The sequence below is a fragment of the Colletotrichum fructicola genome, assembly GCF_000319635.2.
Source record: "Colletotrichum fructicola Nara gc5 chromosome Unknown KSG_Nara_v1_contig01, whole genome shotgun sequence".
Classification (NCBI taxonomy): domain Eukaryota; kingdom Fungi; phylum Ascomycota; class Sordariomycetes; order Glomerellales; family Glomerellaceae; genus Colletotrichum; species Colletotrichum fructicola.
The window spans coordinates 1153876-1171487 of NW_027094051.1; the positions used below are offsets into that span (position 1 = coordinate 1153876).

General features: G+C 50.3%; 4 protein-coding genes across 4 annotated transcripts; 1 reads left to right on the plus strand and 3 right to left on the minus strand.

The window, feature by feature from the left end:
- Nucleotides 1-895: 895 nt before the first annotated feature.
- Nucleotides 896-9164, plus strand: ANK1-0 (Ankyrin-1; the record flags this gene model as incomplete). Its single annotated transcript, XM_032036936.2, has 5 exons — nt 896-1009; nt 1089-1314; nt 1368-1538; nt 1625-2618; nt 2705-9164. The coding sequence occupies 5 exons, from the start codon at nt 896-898 to the stop codon at nt 9162-9164; spliced, it is 7965 nt and encodes a 2654-aa protein (XP_031884297.2).
- A 685-nt stretch (nt 9165-9849) lies between these two features.
- Nucleotides 9850-12094, minus strand: freB-1 (Ferric/cupric reductase transmembrane component B; the record flags this gene model as incomplete). Its single annotated transcript, XM_032036939.1, has 4 exons — nt 9850-11359; nt 11410-11705; nt 11760-11918; nt 11969-12094. 4 exons carry the CDS (start codon nt 12092-12094, stop codon nt 9850-9852), a joined length of 2091 nt encoding a protein of 696 aa, XP_031884093.1.
- Nucleotides 12095-13245: 1151 nt separating this feature from the next.
- Nucleotides 13246-15243, minus strand: aflT-1 (Efflux pump aflT; the record flags this gene model as incomplete). Its single annotated transcript, XM_032036940.1, has 5 exons — nt 13246-13711; nt 13775-13984; nt 14035-14434; nt 14490-14534; nt 14595-15243. The coding sequence occupies 5 exons, from the start codon at nt 15241-15243 to the stop codon at nt 13246-13248; spliced, it is 1770 nt and encodes a 589-aa protein (XP_031884094.1).
- A 686-nt stretch (nt 15244-15929) lies between these two features.
- Nucleotides 15930-17064, minus strand: WWOX-1 (WW domain-containing oxidoreductase; the record flags this gene model as incomplete). The annotated part of the gene is made up of 2 exons (XM_032036941.1): nt 15930-16591; nt 16665-17064. 2 exons carry the CDS (start codon nt 17062-17064, stop codon nt 15930-15932), a joined length of 1062 nt encoding a protein of 353 aa, XP_031884092.1.
- Nucleotides 17065-17612: the final 548 nt, after the last annotated feature.

Consider the following 17612-nt stretch of genomic DNA (forward strand, 5'->3'; position numbering starts at 1 on the left):
CAATTCCATTCCATTCCATCAGCGGCAATGATCAATGGCACAGGAACATGCTTTCTGGGAGGAGGGGGAAAAGCATTTCGAGTGTCATCTTCTGTGAGAGAGAATGTGTATTCATCCTTGTTTGCTTCCGCCCTTTCGACATTCTCTATGATCGAGGAGCTGTCGCATGTTGTAACTAGCGTTTCGATAGGAGTCTTTGGACCATACTGAGCTTCCATCACATTGTGAGTTTTGCTACCTGATTGGGTGGATATTACTAGCTATCTGGGCCGGTAGTAGATATAGACGATAACAGGGACGGCGACGACGACGACCAAGGAGGCCAAGATCAAGACGACGCCAGGAATAGGGGTAACAGGGACGATATAGATAGTAATTCTTCAAATGAGTTACATTGCTACCTAGACATATAATATAATATAAGTAGTTATCCGCCTGGTTAGCGAGGAGTCTCCGCCCGAATAGCAAGACTCGATATTGTTGCATATTGTACGGATACGGCAAGTAAAAGTACCAAGTTCTATCGGTCAGCCTAGGAAGTCTTCAGTCAGCCTGATCGCCATTTTCATTGGGACGCAAACAGTCGATTGATCTTACATGTACCTTCGATGGGCACTGGAGGTATCGAATTGTCTCAAATCGAATGACATTCGTCACTTGTAGCCAATTACATGCTCCAGAATGCATGGCGAAGCGGGGAGTCATTGCGGCTGAGGCCAGACAGGCAAAGCTGGGCTTTAGCAGCTCGTAGCCTCATTCTGACATGCTTCCTATTTCATCTATCCATCGGCATCTGCAAGTTAGACCATTGAAACCCAAGATTTGAACTGATTTCATCTTTATAGACTTTTCATGAACGTCAAACTGCGACTGCACGTCAGATATACCTACAGCCATGGCATCTATCGGGAATGTTCCTAGCAGCTTGTGGGAAAAGGCTTTCCAACTATTGGATTCTGATACACAAAGGGGATTAGGTCCGTCCAAGACGAACAGACGCGATGTCCTGGTTAGTATTGCCCCTGAGCCTCCAAATAATCAATCATCTGGATCATTCGCTTATTCTCATTTCCATAAACAGAGCGCAGTACTCCAAGAAGTCGAAAAAGCGAGGGACTTGGCCCAACGGCGACGTTGTGATCGTTAGAGATGTAATGGAGAAGATCGCAGGATGGGTTCAACGTTTCAAAGAGACCGCCGATGCCGCAATGCAATACGACCCTGCTCATGCTGCATTGCCCTGGGCGGCATTTAGGTTCTTGTTGCAAACCACAGTGTCTGAAGTTCAAGTATTCTCCGCAGTAGTGACAGACCGTAAGTGCTTGGACAAACATAAGCTGGAGGTTATAGAGCTAACCTGCCTCAAGTTGAAGACATTGCTCGAAAGCTAGCGAGGTATCGCATGACCGAGAAGCTCCACGTACGCAGGATACAGTCCGAGATAGACACGGAGGTAGAGCGCGCTTTGGTCCGCCTTTACGCAGAGATTCTTACCCACTTAAGCTACGCTGTGAGGTTCTACAGTGAAAGAACCATCGGTAAGTATTCGTACTTTTCATCATTTCATTGATGAATTTCCACAGTGGCTGGTCTCGAGGCTTGAACTGACATCAGGCTTCGCTAGCCCGGGCGGTTAAGAGTCCCTTCCGCACAGTCAAGGAAGACCGAAAAAAGGAGTTGCAAGATCGAGAGCATGAAGTCAATCAGCTTACCACACTTGCGGACGCGGAAATACTTCGGTCCTTCGATGGGACATTCAAACGATTTTCCATGCAGGCGTCCAGATTGGTGTCCGAAGACAAATTCAACGAAATTGCCTCATGGCTATCCGTCGCACCTTACTACTCTCATCACCAATTCATTGCCGAATCTCGCCTGGCAGGTGTCGGGCAATGGTTGCTCAACCACCAGGACTATACCCAGTGGCTCACGTCCAGCTCGTCCTCTCTTTTTTATCTCTATGGGATCCCTGGGTCAGGCAAATCGACTTTGTGCTCTGTGGTCGTGGATACCATGATCTCAGCGGCCGGCAACGACCCATGTGCGTCTCCTTTGGGGTATTTCTACTGCGCGAACCCTGAGTTCGAAAAGGCGCGTCGTTCATGTGACGATGTCTTGAGAACTATACTGTTTCAACTTTCCATTGATTCTTCGAGTCGGACGATGGTGAAGCAGTTTCTCTACTCGGAGTATGAGCGACAACTGGCCCGATCTCCGGCCGGTAGGTTTGATATGGTGAAGCTCCGGACCAAAGACTGTGTGCGACTTATACTGGAACTGGCCGAAGAAGATCCTATCACAATCATCATCGATGGCCTCGATAGTATCGATGATGATGATAAGTATACGCTCATCAAGGCTCTCGATGACATAGTCTCCCAGGCCGACAATGTGGTGAAGATCTTCGTCACGAGCAGAAGCTCTAACCAAGCCGCCATGATACCAACGGCCGCCTTCAAAACCCAAATCACTCCTGAGGCCACGAGACAAGACATGGAGGCTTTCGTGAAGCATCAAATTGACGCCGCGCTGGCAGCCAAATTGCTACTCGGGGGAGTTGTACGTTTCGACACACGCAAGGTGTTGGAGGAAGCCCTACTTGAAGGTGCTGGTGAGATGTGAGTTCCTGCCCCAGCGATATTTTGTTTATTGTGTCATCGCCCTGGAAAAGGCTGTGCATAGGAGTGAGGCTGACGAATGCAAGGTTTCTCTGGGTCAAACTCTGCATGGAGCGCATTTGTCGTGAAACGGTTGAGGATGATGTCCTCTCCGCTCTACGCACTAAGCTCCCCGAGAGCATAGACCAGCTTTACCAAAGCTCTCTTGACCGCATATCGAGAGCCGGGAATGAAGTCCGTGGCCTTGCGATGAAGGCCCTGTCTTGGGTACTGCACATGAGAAAACCCCTGACCCCACCGGCCCTTTTGGCAGCGTTGGAATCTGGCCAGGATCCTACCCTGGATGCAGCCCAGTTGATGAACATTTGTCACAATTTGGTTGTTCTGGATACCCAGTGTAATGTCATGAGGTTCTCGCACCAGTCAGTGCAAGACTTCCTCAAAGGCCATGAGAGTTTCGCTCCGAGGACAGCCCATAATCTCCTGGCTTCTATCTGCATCGAGGCTTGCTCTCGCGGACCAGTCTCAGAGCACGCCCTAGCAATCCCAAGCGACGACTTCTACGTCTACGCGGCAATATACTGGCCTGTTCATTCTAAAATGGCCCAGGATTTATGCACAAGCGGACCGTCGCCTGACGACGCAAGTCTCACACAAAACATAATCTCATTTATGTTTGACGAAGACAGGGCAACGACCCTGTCCTTCAAACTTTGGATTGAAACAGTAGGCGACATCGTCGCCTCTCTTCAAAGAAGCCATCAAATACTACCCGCTTTGTCCGCCATTTCCGAGTCCGAGAACGGGTTTCTTTTCGTGTTGAGCACTTTCGGACTCGATGGTGCCCTCATGATGGTTCTGTCGCAGATTGATTCTATTGATACCAATCAACGGAACGACATAGGGTATACACCTCTCCACCTTGCATCTACGTTTGGCCATACTAGTACTGTGATGATCCTGGAGAAATATGGTGCGAAACTCAATGTCGAATGCGGGAAGTTCGGGAGTCCGTTGCATGCGGCATGCTTCAATGGGCATTTACAAGTGGTCGAAAAGCTCCTGGAACTTGGAGTCGACACAACCTGCGGTTCCAATTTCAATACCGCACTACAAGCTGCCTTGCGAGGCGGCCAAGAAGATGTAGCGGTGCATCTTGTGGATCACGGTGTTGCAATCACGAACGAAGAAGCGTATGAGGAAGCAATGCAAGGTGCTGCCTCGGTTGGTTTCGTCAGACTTGTTCATTTACTTGAAAGCTCCAAATTCGACATTCTCAAACGGGAATCCAAAGACAAACTCAGGAAAAGGTTGTTGAAGGCAATCCAGGGCGGTCAGCTCGAAGTTCTTCGGCGATATTTTCGCCGAAACATCGGAACCGACGTTTTAATTCCCCCAGATGCTGTCGCTATCGCAACTTTATACAATCATAAGGACTTAGTAGAGTTCCTTCTAGATCAGAAGATGGACGTGGAAGTTGAAGGGGCCTTTGGGTCCCCATTGAGGACAGCTGCATTGCTCAACTACCGACCAATAGTTCGTCTTCTGCTGGAGAAAGGGGCAAACATCAATGCTTTCGGGGCCTTCGGCGATGCGCTCCAAGCCGCTGGACTAAAAGAACACGGCAGCCTTCTGAAACTTCTCATCGAAGAGGGTGCGAACGTGAATCAGCAGACAGGGTTCTACGGATCGGCGCTTCAGGCTGCAGCATACCGCGGTCGCCTGCGGTCTGTAGAGCTACTATTGAATGCAAAGGCAGACATACATCAAGCTGGGTTCTCGAAGGATGCGTTTCACGCTGCTGCTGCGGGTGGCCATGAAGACGTCATTGCGCTGATGCTTCGAAGAGGCTACACTTATCAACGAGACTTGCCCAGGCAGACGTGTCTACATCAAGGCCAACCACCTCGATACGTGTGCTTGTGGACGGCAGAAGTGCCTAGAAGACAACACAGTCGTCGAAGGGTGCACAATCACGACACAAACACGGAATTCTACGATGTTCATAAAGCTCAAAAACCTCTACTCGATTACGAGGTAATTATCGGAGAAGGGCACGGTGAATCAGAAACAACGCATTCGAGCAAACAGCAGGCTTCTCAACTGCAAGACCAAGCAGCGAAAATGTCTGGCTCTCTCCAAGCGGCAGCCTTTGCAGGTCATATGAATACGGTCAGACTGCTTTTGGAACACAAGGATACCTTAGGTATATCCAGTCATGAGATCAAGTTGGCTGTGGAGGTAGCGGAGGAGGCTGGCCACCTGTCCATCATTCAACATCTTATTAAAGCCACAAAATCTGAGGAGGAAGTCCGCGACCATATTAGGGGCATGGTCAACAGAGGGCACGCAGCGCATCAAACTGATGTGGTTAACTTCGCACTCGCATTGGCTTCGCAACATCTTTCGCCAGATGAATGTTCCAGGTTGCAAGAAACGACTTGCACAGCAGCTGAAACATACAAGACAACAGGCAGGAGCGAAGAGAAGCTATACTCAAGTTTCTTTAAAAGCTGCGAAGCGGGAGATGTTCACCTGATGAGTGTCATACTTGAAACAGGAGACCAAGAGTTACTGTCAGTAAGGGACGTCGAGGGCGGCCTCCATTTGTGCGCTCTCCATAGTAACCTCGCCGTCGCTCAAATGCTCCTAGACGAGCCTCTTTTGCAAAACCCAAACTTGGTTTTCGCTGAAGAGGTGTTTGTGACAGCGGCGGCTAGTGGATCGACGGCATTCATGAAGTTGGTTCTTCGCTATTGGCCGCAGCTGCTACTATCTTCTGGGACGACAGCATTGAGCCACGCGCTGGTGAAATCCAGTGAGAATGGACACATAGATGTTGTTCGCTACTTGGTGCTGGATCTGGACGTTGATGTGAACACAGTTTTGCACGACAAGCACTTTGATCTGAACTGGATAGACGGTGCAGCCACAGGACTGGAGTTTTTCATGCACCAGATTTCAGGGGGCCCACGTCATCGCGCCATCGGACCTCGGATTGAGGTGGACTACGGGACCGTGATACCTAAGATTTCACCTCTTCAGGCCGTGATTAGAGGGTTGGTCAAATTTGACCCGGAAACAGACTTGGACCGGAATGATCTAGTATCGATGCATCAGAGGCATTCGCCACCACACGCTGAACAGGATCAACAGGAGCAAACTTTGGCCTTTCTTCTCGAAAAGGGCTCTGACCCTAATGATCTTGGCGGCCAAACGGTATACCCGATGCAACTGGTTGCGAAGCACGGTTCTGAATATAGCGTGGATCTCCTTATTTCAGCAGGGGCGGATGTAAACGTGGAAGGCCACGACAAAAACTCTTTTTCCGACCGGTCTCCGCTTGGCAACTCGCATCTGGGCTCGACAAACAATAAAAATGCCTTTCTCGCAGCGGCTGGTCGTGAGCTATCGGCCCTATCAATAGTGCGAAAGCTTGTAGCTGCTGGGGCAAACATACCACGTCGCCTTGAAGAACAACACAGTCTTCTAGAACAGGCTCTGCGCCATTTCCACGGAGACAATATTCTCGGAAGCCAAACCTATGGATCGTACCGGTCTACAGACGGTAAATTTATCGTAACGCCGTCCTTGGAGTATCTTTTCACGGAAGGTTGTGCGGGAGTTCTTCTTTTCTTCCTCGCCCAAATGCCACACGTCCGGACAACAAATATCCAATGGGGTCTAGTCCTCCAAATGGCTGCCTTTATCGGAGACATCAAAGCTGTTGATCTTCTCCTGTCCCGAGGGGCAAACGTAAATAGCATTGGGTACTTTTATGGCACGGCTCTACAGGCTGCATCCTCAAGTGGCCACGACAAGGTAGTGCAAAGCCTATTGGATACTGGTGCCAATGTCAACCTCATAGCAGGCCGGTGGGAGACACCTTTGAGAGGCTCTCTTGTTGCCGGTCACGAGCAGAGTGTGAAAATCCTTCTCCAACGCGGAGCCAGGGTAGACAACGAAATCCCATCGTCACAGAACGGCTCGGGAGCACAAAGTTGGAAGGAAGCACAAACTGATCTGCAGTTGGGAGTTGCAACGAAGGATGCGAAGATTGTCAAGCAGCTTTTATCGAAAGGGGCAGACCCGATTATTGACCTCCAGGAAGGACAGCATCCTCTTATCATGGCTTCTGGAAATGGAAGTGTGGCCATCGTCCAGGATCTGATTCAGGCCGGGGCGCCGGTGAATATTCACGGGAAGAAAAGAAGGGGTTACAAGCACTTTCAAACTGAGGATGCGAGTCCGATGCATGCAGCCATTGCAAATGGCTCCTTGGACGTGGTCGAAGTCCTCTTGGAGAATGGCGCAAACATTGACCTCAATATTCAGGAATCAGGCACCCCCCTCACTATCGCAGCCGCGGAAGGTCAAGCTTCGATCATTCGTCACTTACTCATGGTCGGTGCGAAAGACAGCAATAGCCGGGCTTTCAGGAAAGCCATTGAAAATAACCACGTTGAGACTGTGAGGGTACTGCTGGAAGAAGGAGCACAGGTTATGGGCATGCTCTCTGTGGCATGCGAGCGTGGTCACATCGAAATCATTGAGCTGCTTGTTGAAAGCATCACCGACAGAGGCTCTTTGAAGGCCGCTCTTGATGAGGCATTCGCCGTCGAAGGCCTCAAAGATTCTGTAGTAAAAGTCCTTCTTTGCTACGCGGCCCCGACAGCACAACGTTTTCTCAACGTTTGCGCAGTGGGATCGCCATACTCTGTCAAGTCAATGCTGGAGCAGGGTGATATTGACGTCAACACACCAACAGAAGATGGCGGTAATTTGCCGCTCCAAGTCGCAGCGCTGCATTTGAATTCTGAGGCAGTACAAGTCCTTCTTGAAGCCGGAGCTCACACAGAGTGCACCAGTGCAGAACATGGCCCGCCATTGATATCTGCTCTGGAAGCATGCGCCGCTTGGATACTGTGCCGAGAGAAAGATGAGAGACTAAAATCAATCGTCAACAGTCTAGCCCTTCCTGAGGCGCTGAAACCATCAAATCACTGGCATTTGGGACAGGGGCCCTACACTTCACAGTCCAGGTCTTTCCGGTTGAAGTGTGAAGCCATAGTGGAACTTCTGATCGACCACGAGGCAAATATCGCTGATGTGGGACGTCCTCTCGGATCTCCACTACATCTTGCCTGTCTGCTAGGGAGTAGGCCCATGGTCGAGAAGCTCATACAACGTGGGTGCGATCTTGACACTACAGTAGGACACTTCGAAAGGCCTATTTTCTCTGCCATCCGTGGACAGAACGCAGACATTGTTCTGATACTCCTGAAGCATATGCCAACCCCGAACTATATTCACACTGAATATTCTACACCCTTACATTACGCATGCGCAGTGGGTGATGCTGCATCTGTCCGGACGCTGCTGGAGTGCGGTGCAGATGCTGATATTTCCAACCAGCTTGGTCACACACCTCTAACGATTGCGCTTCTAAACCCGATTTCTCAATATGTGCCTGGACGCAGACAAGAAGAAACCTCTTTGGATGCGATTCTCTCCACAGTGCGGTCACTTCGCATTTCCGACCACGACGTTGTTGCCGTAGCTCAGTCTTGGACCTTCAATCCTGAGGAAACTATTCCTCAGCTATTGAATCTTGACAGGAGCACGGTGTTTCATGAAGATACCATGTGTCACATGCTCAGTTCCCAATCTTACGCCGACATACTCGGTTCCCAGTCTTACCCCAACATACTCGGTTCCCAGTCTTACGCCGCTGCGGGTGCAATCAAGCTTCTCATGTCCCGCATGGGTGGGATCGGAGTGACTGACCGAATGCTCAAATGCGTCTCGAGCAAAAAGGCCCTTAAAGCACTGCTCGATTGCACCGCTGGGAGAAAAGTGACAACAGATGTGCTTCTGGCGCAGGAGAATGTCGCATGCATGGAGCTCTTACTTAATTTCGACCGCGCTGCTCCAGCTACCCAAGAGATTCTGCTGCGAGACTTGGAACTGTACGACTTTAAGGGCGACGCCAAACTTAGTGTCTTGGCAGAGTTATTCAAGCGAAACCCGGAACTCTGCGTCACCCAAAACATGCTGCAAGCAGCAGACTATGCAGCCCTCTTGGAGATACTTCTCAGCCATTTCAGACCTGCGGCCGGAATCTCCGAGGACACTCTGGACAAAATAATCACCTCGACAGATTGGCAGGGGCAAGAAATCCTACGTCTTCTCCTGAAGCACGACCCCAGCATTCTAGTCAGCGACAAGATCGTATTGCAGTCTCTGAAGCACTCCTCTTCGCCAGTTGACGCCCTTGAACTCCTTCTAGACCATCAGCCATCAATTGTTGTAACGCCTGAAATATTCCTACTGGTTTGGAAGAAATCACGCGAAGATTCGAGATTGAAGGTTCCAAAGCTTCTAGAAAAGCACGGAAAACGGGTCATATTCACAGATGAAGTGAGAGCCGCCATTGATCAGGCTTACCAACTAACAAGTGAGGCCTCGAAGAAAGAGCGTGTTCACAGGTTACGGGCATCGGATGAGGAACAGATGGGCCATCACGGAACCTATCCTGTTCGTTAAGGAAGTAGTCACTCCCCGTCCTCGCACAATGAGTCTGGGCGAAAGTATTTGAAGTGAAAGACAGGTTGCAAGGGCTAGACATTATCGCGGCAAGGTGCTTGGCAACTGTTCCTTATGTTGAATTATGTTCGTCTATGTCACGGGCTAGAGCCCGGCCGAGATCTCCGGCTTTGCCGGAGCAGCTACCGAGATCCGGCTCCGCCGGATCCACTATTCTGCTGTAGCACACCGCCTAGCCCCGGTCTGCATCACTGCTGCTGGGCGCCTATCCCTGTAAAGTCCTTTCCTCCTTCTTCAGCTTAGAATAGTCAATCGACGGCACCTCTACGTTGAACAAGCCTAGGGGCCAGCCCCTTACAGTCTACACAATAAAACGCTTTTTGGCTTTGAACAACATCGCCGAATCCTGATCAAATCTTTTTTCAGCGTAGAATCCGGTATTCTCATGACCCCATACTTCAAAATGATACAAGAGACGCGGCAGATTTCTCACTAATTTATGTTATTGAAGGTATTTTCCTTACTTGTGCAAGCTCTAACATAGATATGATCTTAGGCCTACAACCCACAAGGAAATATACCAGACCCAGATTATTGGACCTTGTTTCGATATATAAGGTTACGCTGATAAGGGTATTGTTGTCCAAATATGCAGATGAAGGCTGAGAGCGCAGGAGATCCTGGTCTACCAGTAGTAGGTTTCATCAATCAAAGTCACTGGGATCGGTGCTTTGCCTGCCAGTTCGCTGACAACGCACCGCACTTCGTCAGTCATAGCTGCGGGACCACCCACGACGACGGCCGTATCTCCCTTGGCTTTTGCAATCTCTTCTTCCAGAACATTGCGCAACTTGAACCTCTCGCCTACCAGGATGTCCGTGTCAATACGATCAAGGTCAACGATTTCGACCAGACCAGGACTCCTGCATGACCAGTACACCTTAGCGTGTCCTGGGTAAGCACGTAAAGCTGGTGCTACAGCTGTGATTGCGACACCTCCAACGATGCATATGAGGGTTTGATACTTGGTCAAGTCGGGGTACGGCAGATAGTCTGCCTCGACGAGAACGGGGAGTCGGGTCTTATGGCGAAGCATGCCTGTGGCGCCGTCAAAGGTTCGGATTAAGAAGGAAAGGCCAACATGAGGCGGTTCGTGGATGATGACCACATCGGCGGCTGTGGTGCTGGAAAGCTTGGATGTCGACCCCAGTGACTTCTCGGTTGAGCTTCCCGAGGATGATCGCGGAGGATCCGCAGATCTCACTCTAGTTCCCATGATGGAGAAGGGATGACTTTCCCAGATTCTCCACGTTAGCGTCGGGAAGTATAGATAGGCGTGTCCGTGTCCCTTTGCCCCTTCTATGTCAACTTGGACGTATTCGTCGTCAATGACTGTGATAACGGCTTGCCGCCAGCCATTTCTGGCCATCCTGGCAAGCCTGGCAACGCGGTCGAATCCCCAGACTGCTATGGCGATGTACATCCAAATCTCGTATCCCCATTGATGGTTGAAGCGGTATATAATATGCAGGTAGCAACCTACCACCGAGAAGACAGCAAGTACGATGTGCCAAAAGAAGAACATCTCGTACATCTTGGCACGGAAGGGAATGGCTGACGCTGGGAGTAGCAGGCTCATCGCAAGCGTTGCGATGATGCCCCACACCCAGTAAGCAAGCTTCGATTCGCTATCATGCCATCCTAAGACGACATATATGCGAAGCCATATGATAGAGTGCATGATAGCTTGAAGGGTACACAGGTATGCAGTCCAACGATGCATGACCATGAATGTCGACTGTGTCCAGTCTGTCAACCAGTACAGAAAGTTGTTTCTGCCGGCATACAGAATGAGCAATGGTACGTTCGCAAAGCTGAGAACACCAGTGCGGTTGGCGACAGAGGTAAGGACTTCCTGTAACTGGTTGTCCCACCACCAAGCATTGGGCTGCGCCGACTGGATGTCCACTCCACTGAGTACGAAGTTGAGGACCACGATATACGCGATGAGCATCGCCTGGCCACGGGTGGGCATGATGAACATGTTGAAGTAGGGCGCTTGGTGGCGGCTGCCGAACAAGGGCGGGTCTATAATAGCGGCGCTGACTTTGGCTTTGAAAAGCTTGGGCAATGGTAGGAAGCGAAGCCAAGAGCTTGCAATGGGGACAATGGCGCCAAAGGCGATGAGTACTAATCTGGAATCATGTAAGCAAAGTTTCTCTCGAATTCAACAGACACGGCATACCCATATTTCTCATGGTGGGTTTCCATCCTCTCAAACATTTCCATTGTGTCATACTGCAGCTGATACTGGAAGTCGGCAACCAGAGCTGTCTGATTAAGGGGTTCTCCATATGCCAACGTCGAGGTGACATTACCCTGAACCTGTGCGAGGGCCTGTTGGTACGTCCACTTTGGAACCGGAGGTTTCGCAACAACATGAACTCCAGGTTCATCAAGCCGTCTGTGACTATTCCGGATACTCGCTTCAGTCTTATGCCAATACTTCTCAATCTCCCATGCAGGAAGATCAGTACAACGCTACTACAAGTTAGTACAATTCTCGCTATCGGACTCGCAAAAGACGTGACCCACCGATTGCAGGCAAAGGGCCATAGATGTTAGGAAGGCATCGTCAGTCGCGAAGCACTCAGGGGAGGTTCGAGGCATCGGCAGGCCACCCTCGATACCCACCGTGCTGCAATTCAGTGCGCTGCCGGAGAGCACCACGCGGCACGAGTAGGCGCAGAGGGGCTAAGCGCCGTCAGTTCTGAGTATCACTCTTGAGGTTGAATCATGCTCACTTGGTACATCGTGATACCGTAGCCGATGAGACCGTGGCCTGCTTCCCCCACCTCATCGGCCATGCACACCTGCATATGCATAGCCGCTAGGATAGGTATCAGGAGTTTCCTGAATGACGAAATCATCGCGAAAGCGAGAATATGCTCAGATGATTATGGGGCAAACTCGCTGAGAATGGACTGTGCTGTAAAGACTAAAGACCAGAATGCCCCAAGGTACTTCGAAATGAACACCGACTATGCGAGGCTAACCATTGTTTTACGACAATTCTGGCATGGTGTAGCTGCTCAAGCTCCGAGGTCATCATCTTTCACGCACAGCGGAGACCGACGGAGTTACCACCCTGAGCTCAGACGTGATTGGCCTCTGAGGGGTTTCGCAGCTTTGGCCGACTTGGCAGATTTTCACGGTGAATGGAAGCCGACGCCTTTTCCCGGTCTCAAACATTGACTCGACATGAAAGTTTGACGGTTCCCGATTGACCGGAATCTTCAAAAACAAGTGCCCGGTATTACAAGGCCAACGAAATAACTGCCTCTGACGTCTTGATTGGCCGTACCTGTTTGGCTATGGAATTACCGTTCACCATGCCATCTCCAGGATGATGCAGCTCGGTCGATGGGTTCTTAATCAACATACATGGATGGATGCAAGTCAAGAGTGCTCTCCGTCTTAGAGATTCATAATTGAAAATGAGAAATGTGGCTATGGTTCATTCGCTTAGAATATCGAATCGTTGATTCTTGCATTGCGGTAAAGTACCTACCTTGCGGAATCAGTTTTGTTAGCTGATGTAGTTGTGAGCGACCAACCATGTGCAACACTTCAGCCCTACGAGTCGCATGAGCCAGAAAGATAAGACACGGTCAACATAAATGAATGCAACACTAGGTGGAATGTCTGCGCATCGATAATGACGTGACTGAGGCTGTATCCTTGGCTGACGCCCAACGGTCTGTTGCCGTCTTCCACGTTCATGGTTAGACGTTGTGGCCCGAGGCGACCAGTCGACAACTTCATTTGAAGATCGTCAAATGAACACAAAACGCTAGCGCAAAGTGGTCTCATGCATTGCGTAGCAAATCCAACATCTCCTGCAAAGTCTGAAGAAGTACAATTGAAGCCAAAATGCTTCTTTTTAATGTTTATTCCCCCCCCCTAGAGGCCCTCTGTGCAGATTGGATGCAGGCAATTGCAGAAGTGACCTTGTGGTCATGCATTCTCAAGCTCGGTAAACGAGACTGCTCTGGTCTACTGTACAGATATTTTGGGGACTTTAGTTGGCCTTTTGGTTGCCTCCCCTTTCCTTCTGGTCCTCCTCGGCTCTCTTCTCCTTTTTGACACTCTTCCATTCCACGAGAAGCCCGAATGGGAACGATATGGCAGCCAATATCATAGCCAGCATAAATGTTCTCGTGATGGCGTAGTTTACTCCATTGAGAGCGCTTTGGAAGGCGGGTGTATTGTCTCCAAACATCGTTTGCAGCTTCATGCGCAGGTCTGGAGCACCGCCGTCCCCGTAGACAACACCAGCGAGAGACGGGCCAAGCGCCTTGACGAGCTCTTGTTGGATGACGCTCTGAGCAACCGGAACGGACAACGCAACGCCTAGTAATCTGGTGAAGAGCGTGAGACTTGTGCCCTTGGCAATCTTCTCGCTTGGCAACACAGTCTGGACAGCAACGTTTGCTTGCTCTGCACCAACTCCAACACCCGCGCCAACGAGAATCTGAGCGCCAATCCTATACAGCTCATTAGCCTATTATTTCGGATTTAATCCGTAAACACCACTCGGAAACACTTACACCATTCCGAGAGTAGCATCCGGCTTAATGACCATGTAGAGGGCTGATCCAGCCGTGACCAACATTGAACCAACGATGATGAAGGGGTTGTAAAACCCTAGGGCGACGACCATTCCGCCGGCGACGATCGACGCAATGGCAGTGCTGATACACAACGCTATCTGCTTGAAGCCAGATGACTGGGCACTGTCGCCATTGATAGACTGGAACCTGCATAGTGTCAGTAAAACGAATATGCTGGATGCTCAAAGGCAACAAACCAGACGGGAAGGAAGAAGATGAAGACACCGAAAGCTCCGTTTAGGAAGAGCAGGTACAGGTTGGAGCCTGCGATTGACCGCTGCTTCAAAATGCTTAGAGGTACGGTAGCATCATCACCTTGGAAGTATTGTAGGGCCATCCAAGGCAGGATAGTCACCGCGAAAACCACCAAGACGGCGATGACACGACCATCGCTCCAAGCGTACTCACCTCCGCCCCACTGCAAGGCCAGCATGAGGCAGACCAGAGACGTCAGGAGTAAGCCAGTCCCCAGCGGATCGAACTTCATGATTATCTCTTTCCATGTCATGTCCTTCAGAGTTGCAGATGTTCGTCCCAAGGAATCAGGCAGACAGAAGATGATTGTCGGAATCACCACCGCACCGATGGGAAGGTTGACTAAGAACGTTAGCAATGTGTTTCTGAAGGTAAGTTGTTGATGTTTGAAACTCACACCAGAAGCACCATCTCCAAGAGGCTCCAGTAGTCATTGCACCGCCTGGCAGACAGCAAGTTAGCATGGGATAATATCGAGCCACCAAGAAAGGAAGACGCATACCCATAATTGGACCAATAACACTTGCAATGGCATATGCTGCCCCGAAGAGACCAGCGAACAAGCTCCGCTTCCTGAGCGGAGTTACGCGGGCCAGGACGATGAACGAGCCCCCGAAGACGCCAGCCATACCCACGCCCTGGATGACTCTTCCGATGATCAGAACGACGGACACAGGCGCGAACCCACAGATAGCGCTGCCGGCAAGATAGATAATGACAGATACCAGAAATGTCCACTTGTTGTTTGCCAATGTGTATGCCCGGCCGAAAGGAAGTTGCATCGCTACGGCGGTGATCTGCTCGCCCGTGCTGTACCATGCGATGTCATCGAAACTGTTGAACGCGCTCGTAATGGTCGGGATTGCCGTAGCGAGGACAGTTTGACTGACGGCAACGATAAAGACAGAAATGAATAAGGAGAAGATGATGAGTGCAAACTGAAGCCCAGATGGATATTGTGACTCGTCAAGATCCTCTCCCCAGCCACCAGGACCGGCTTCTGTTTCCGAGGCATCTTTGTCGGCCTTGTCGATAGTTCCAACCTGTTCCGAAGAGGATACGCCATTTTCGTATGGTAATGCCACGGAAGAGGCCTCTTTCGAGCGATCGTGCAACTCATACGAGCCAGATGACTTTGTAGAACGAGGCATGGCTGGATACTGCGGACAACGAGGATCGAGACTAGAAGAATGAATGTGATTGGTCTGCAATAATCAACGAATCAAAGAGCAATACTTATCTCATGGACATGGAAGAGTACCTTTTAGAGAAGGCCTCCAGATTTAACTGACTGCTGTCAAAACTGCATGACACGTACATCATCGATCTGTGGGCGGAAGATCCGATCGATCTCGGAAGCATGCACGGGAGGAGCTGCGGCTACCATTTCGCGACGGTTGCCGGACAGTGTTTGCGTTACTGGAGAAACACTGTACGCGGCCATTGGCTATCGTCGAATGGTCTGCCTCAAAAAGTTAAGGATGGAGGGTTTGATGCCCAATAATGTTCAGATGCAGACGTTCAGACGGATTAAGTGGTGGCAGCTTTTCCTGTTGATCTAGTAAAATCCTGCTTACCTGCTCAATGGATCATCAGCGGTTCATCAGCGATGCAGATAAATCTGTCATATGTCAAAGGCTTAAGAATTGTCATGTTCAACTCAGGTCAACTATTGCTCTATCATAGCTACAACAATGCAGGCAAGACGTCTTCTAATCTGTCGAAGAATCTGACAATGATTACTCAAATTTTGTCAAAATGGAAGTTCATGGTGTCGTGAATTTGGAGAAGAGTATTTCTATTGTCGATCTAAGAGCTACAAACTCAACACCACAATCTACTGGTCGTCTTCCAACCCAACCATTTTCAGAGAATCGATCCACAGCTTTTTCTCGCCTGCCTCGTCAAATGCCCAGGACTTGAAACCGTAACCTGCCCAATGCAGATCATCCGGGATAGGCTTGCTCACACCGCAGTCCTCCATATAGATTCCTCCGACACCATCAAACTCTTTGCCGACAGCTGCAAGTGTATTCGTTGCCGCGCCTTGCTCGACGCTCTTCCAAATTTTCTTGATGTGTGGCATTTGGATCATCTTGTTCAGCATCACCTTACTGTGCTCTTCAGAAGAGTCCATAAGCCCACTGGTAAACCCGCCCGGCTGAATGCTAATTGCATGCAGACCCTTGGAACCATAGCGCCGCTCCAGCTCGTTGCAGAACCAGATCTTGGCTGTGTTGGAGTGGGCATAGGACACACCGGGCTCATAGCCGTTGCCGTTGGGGTTGGCGGTGTCGTAGTTGTTCTCGGGGAGCACCGTCGACGCTGTGTGCGAAGTGCTAGCCGTCGAAACGATACGTACGTTCACACCGTGGGTTGCTGCGGTGCTCAGAAGTAGCGGCTTGACAAGCTGGAACAGGTAGAAATGTGCCACGTGGTTGACACCGAATTGCTGTTCAAAGCCTTCTTTCGTGAACCCGTGAGGCGTCGCCGCGATACCTGATGGCATCGGCATATGTTAGTGATGATGTCCGGAAGCCTCGAGTTCTTATGGCGCCGAAGAAATACATACCCGCATTGTTCATGAGGACGTCAAGTCTGTCGGTTTTGCTCAAGACAAACTCGGCACCAGCCTTCACACTTTCTAAGCTCTTGAGTTCCATCTCGACAACCTCAAGCTTAAAGAGAGCGTCCTCGCTCTGAAGCTTCTCCTTCACCTTCTGGCCTTTGACAGGATCGCGGGCCGTAAAGAAGACTCGCATGCCCGTCTTTGCCAAGGTGCGTACAAGCTCAAGACCAATGCCGTTGGTCCCTCCAGTTACCAATGCTACCTTGTAGCTTAGCTTGCCGACGAGGCCCTCATCTTGGATGATTTGGAAGGCCGTGGGGCGCGCATCGCCAGCGCCCTGAGGATTGGCATGAGCAGACGCATACCGGTTGGCAATTTGCGGAAGGTTAGGAGCGTAGTGCATGGTGACGATTGTGTATTGAAGATGGCTGTGAACAAAAATATTGCCGCCTGATGAGACAAAGCTTGAAAGCCAAAAAGTTTCAAGAAGGCAGGTTGATGTTTAGATATTGGCGTCTCGACTTGGACGGCATTGTACTGAAGTCCGAATCCAAGCATGATTTTAACGTTTACAGACATTAGCAGGAGATTGTTAGGGACACCGGGGAATGCGATGGGAATAGCATTTCCCTTGCGAAAGCGCACATCGAGATCTGGAGGCTACGAAATCGTGATCTTTCATCACGGACAACGATTGGTACAGTCAGTCTGCAGTCAATGGTGCTGTGCAATAGGTAAATCGGGGTCATTTGAGCATAAGGTATTAATTACAGTTTGCTCCAGTTCCGATTCACAGCTTGTTCAGAGCACTGAGCACCGGCAAACACGCCAAATTGCTCGGTGACTAGCGACCAGGGCGCCCAAGGTTTACCCAGCTGATGGAAAGTTCCAGACGTCTGCTCGCTGTTCTACTGACTCGGGACGGTAAGGACGGCGACAGCGAGGGCCGGC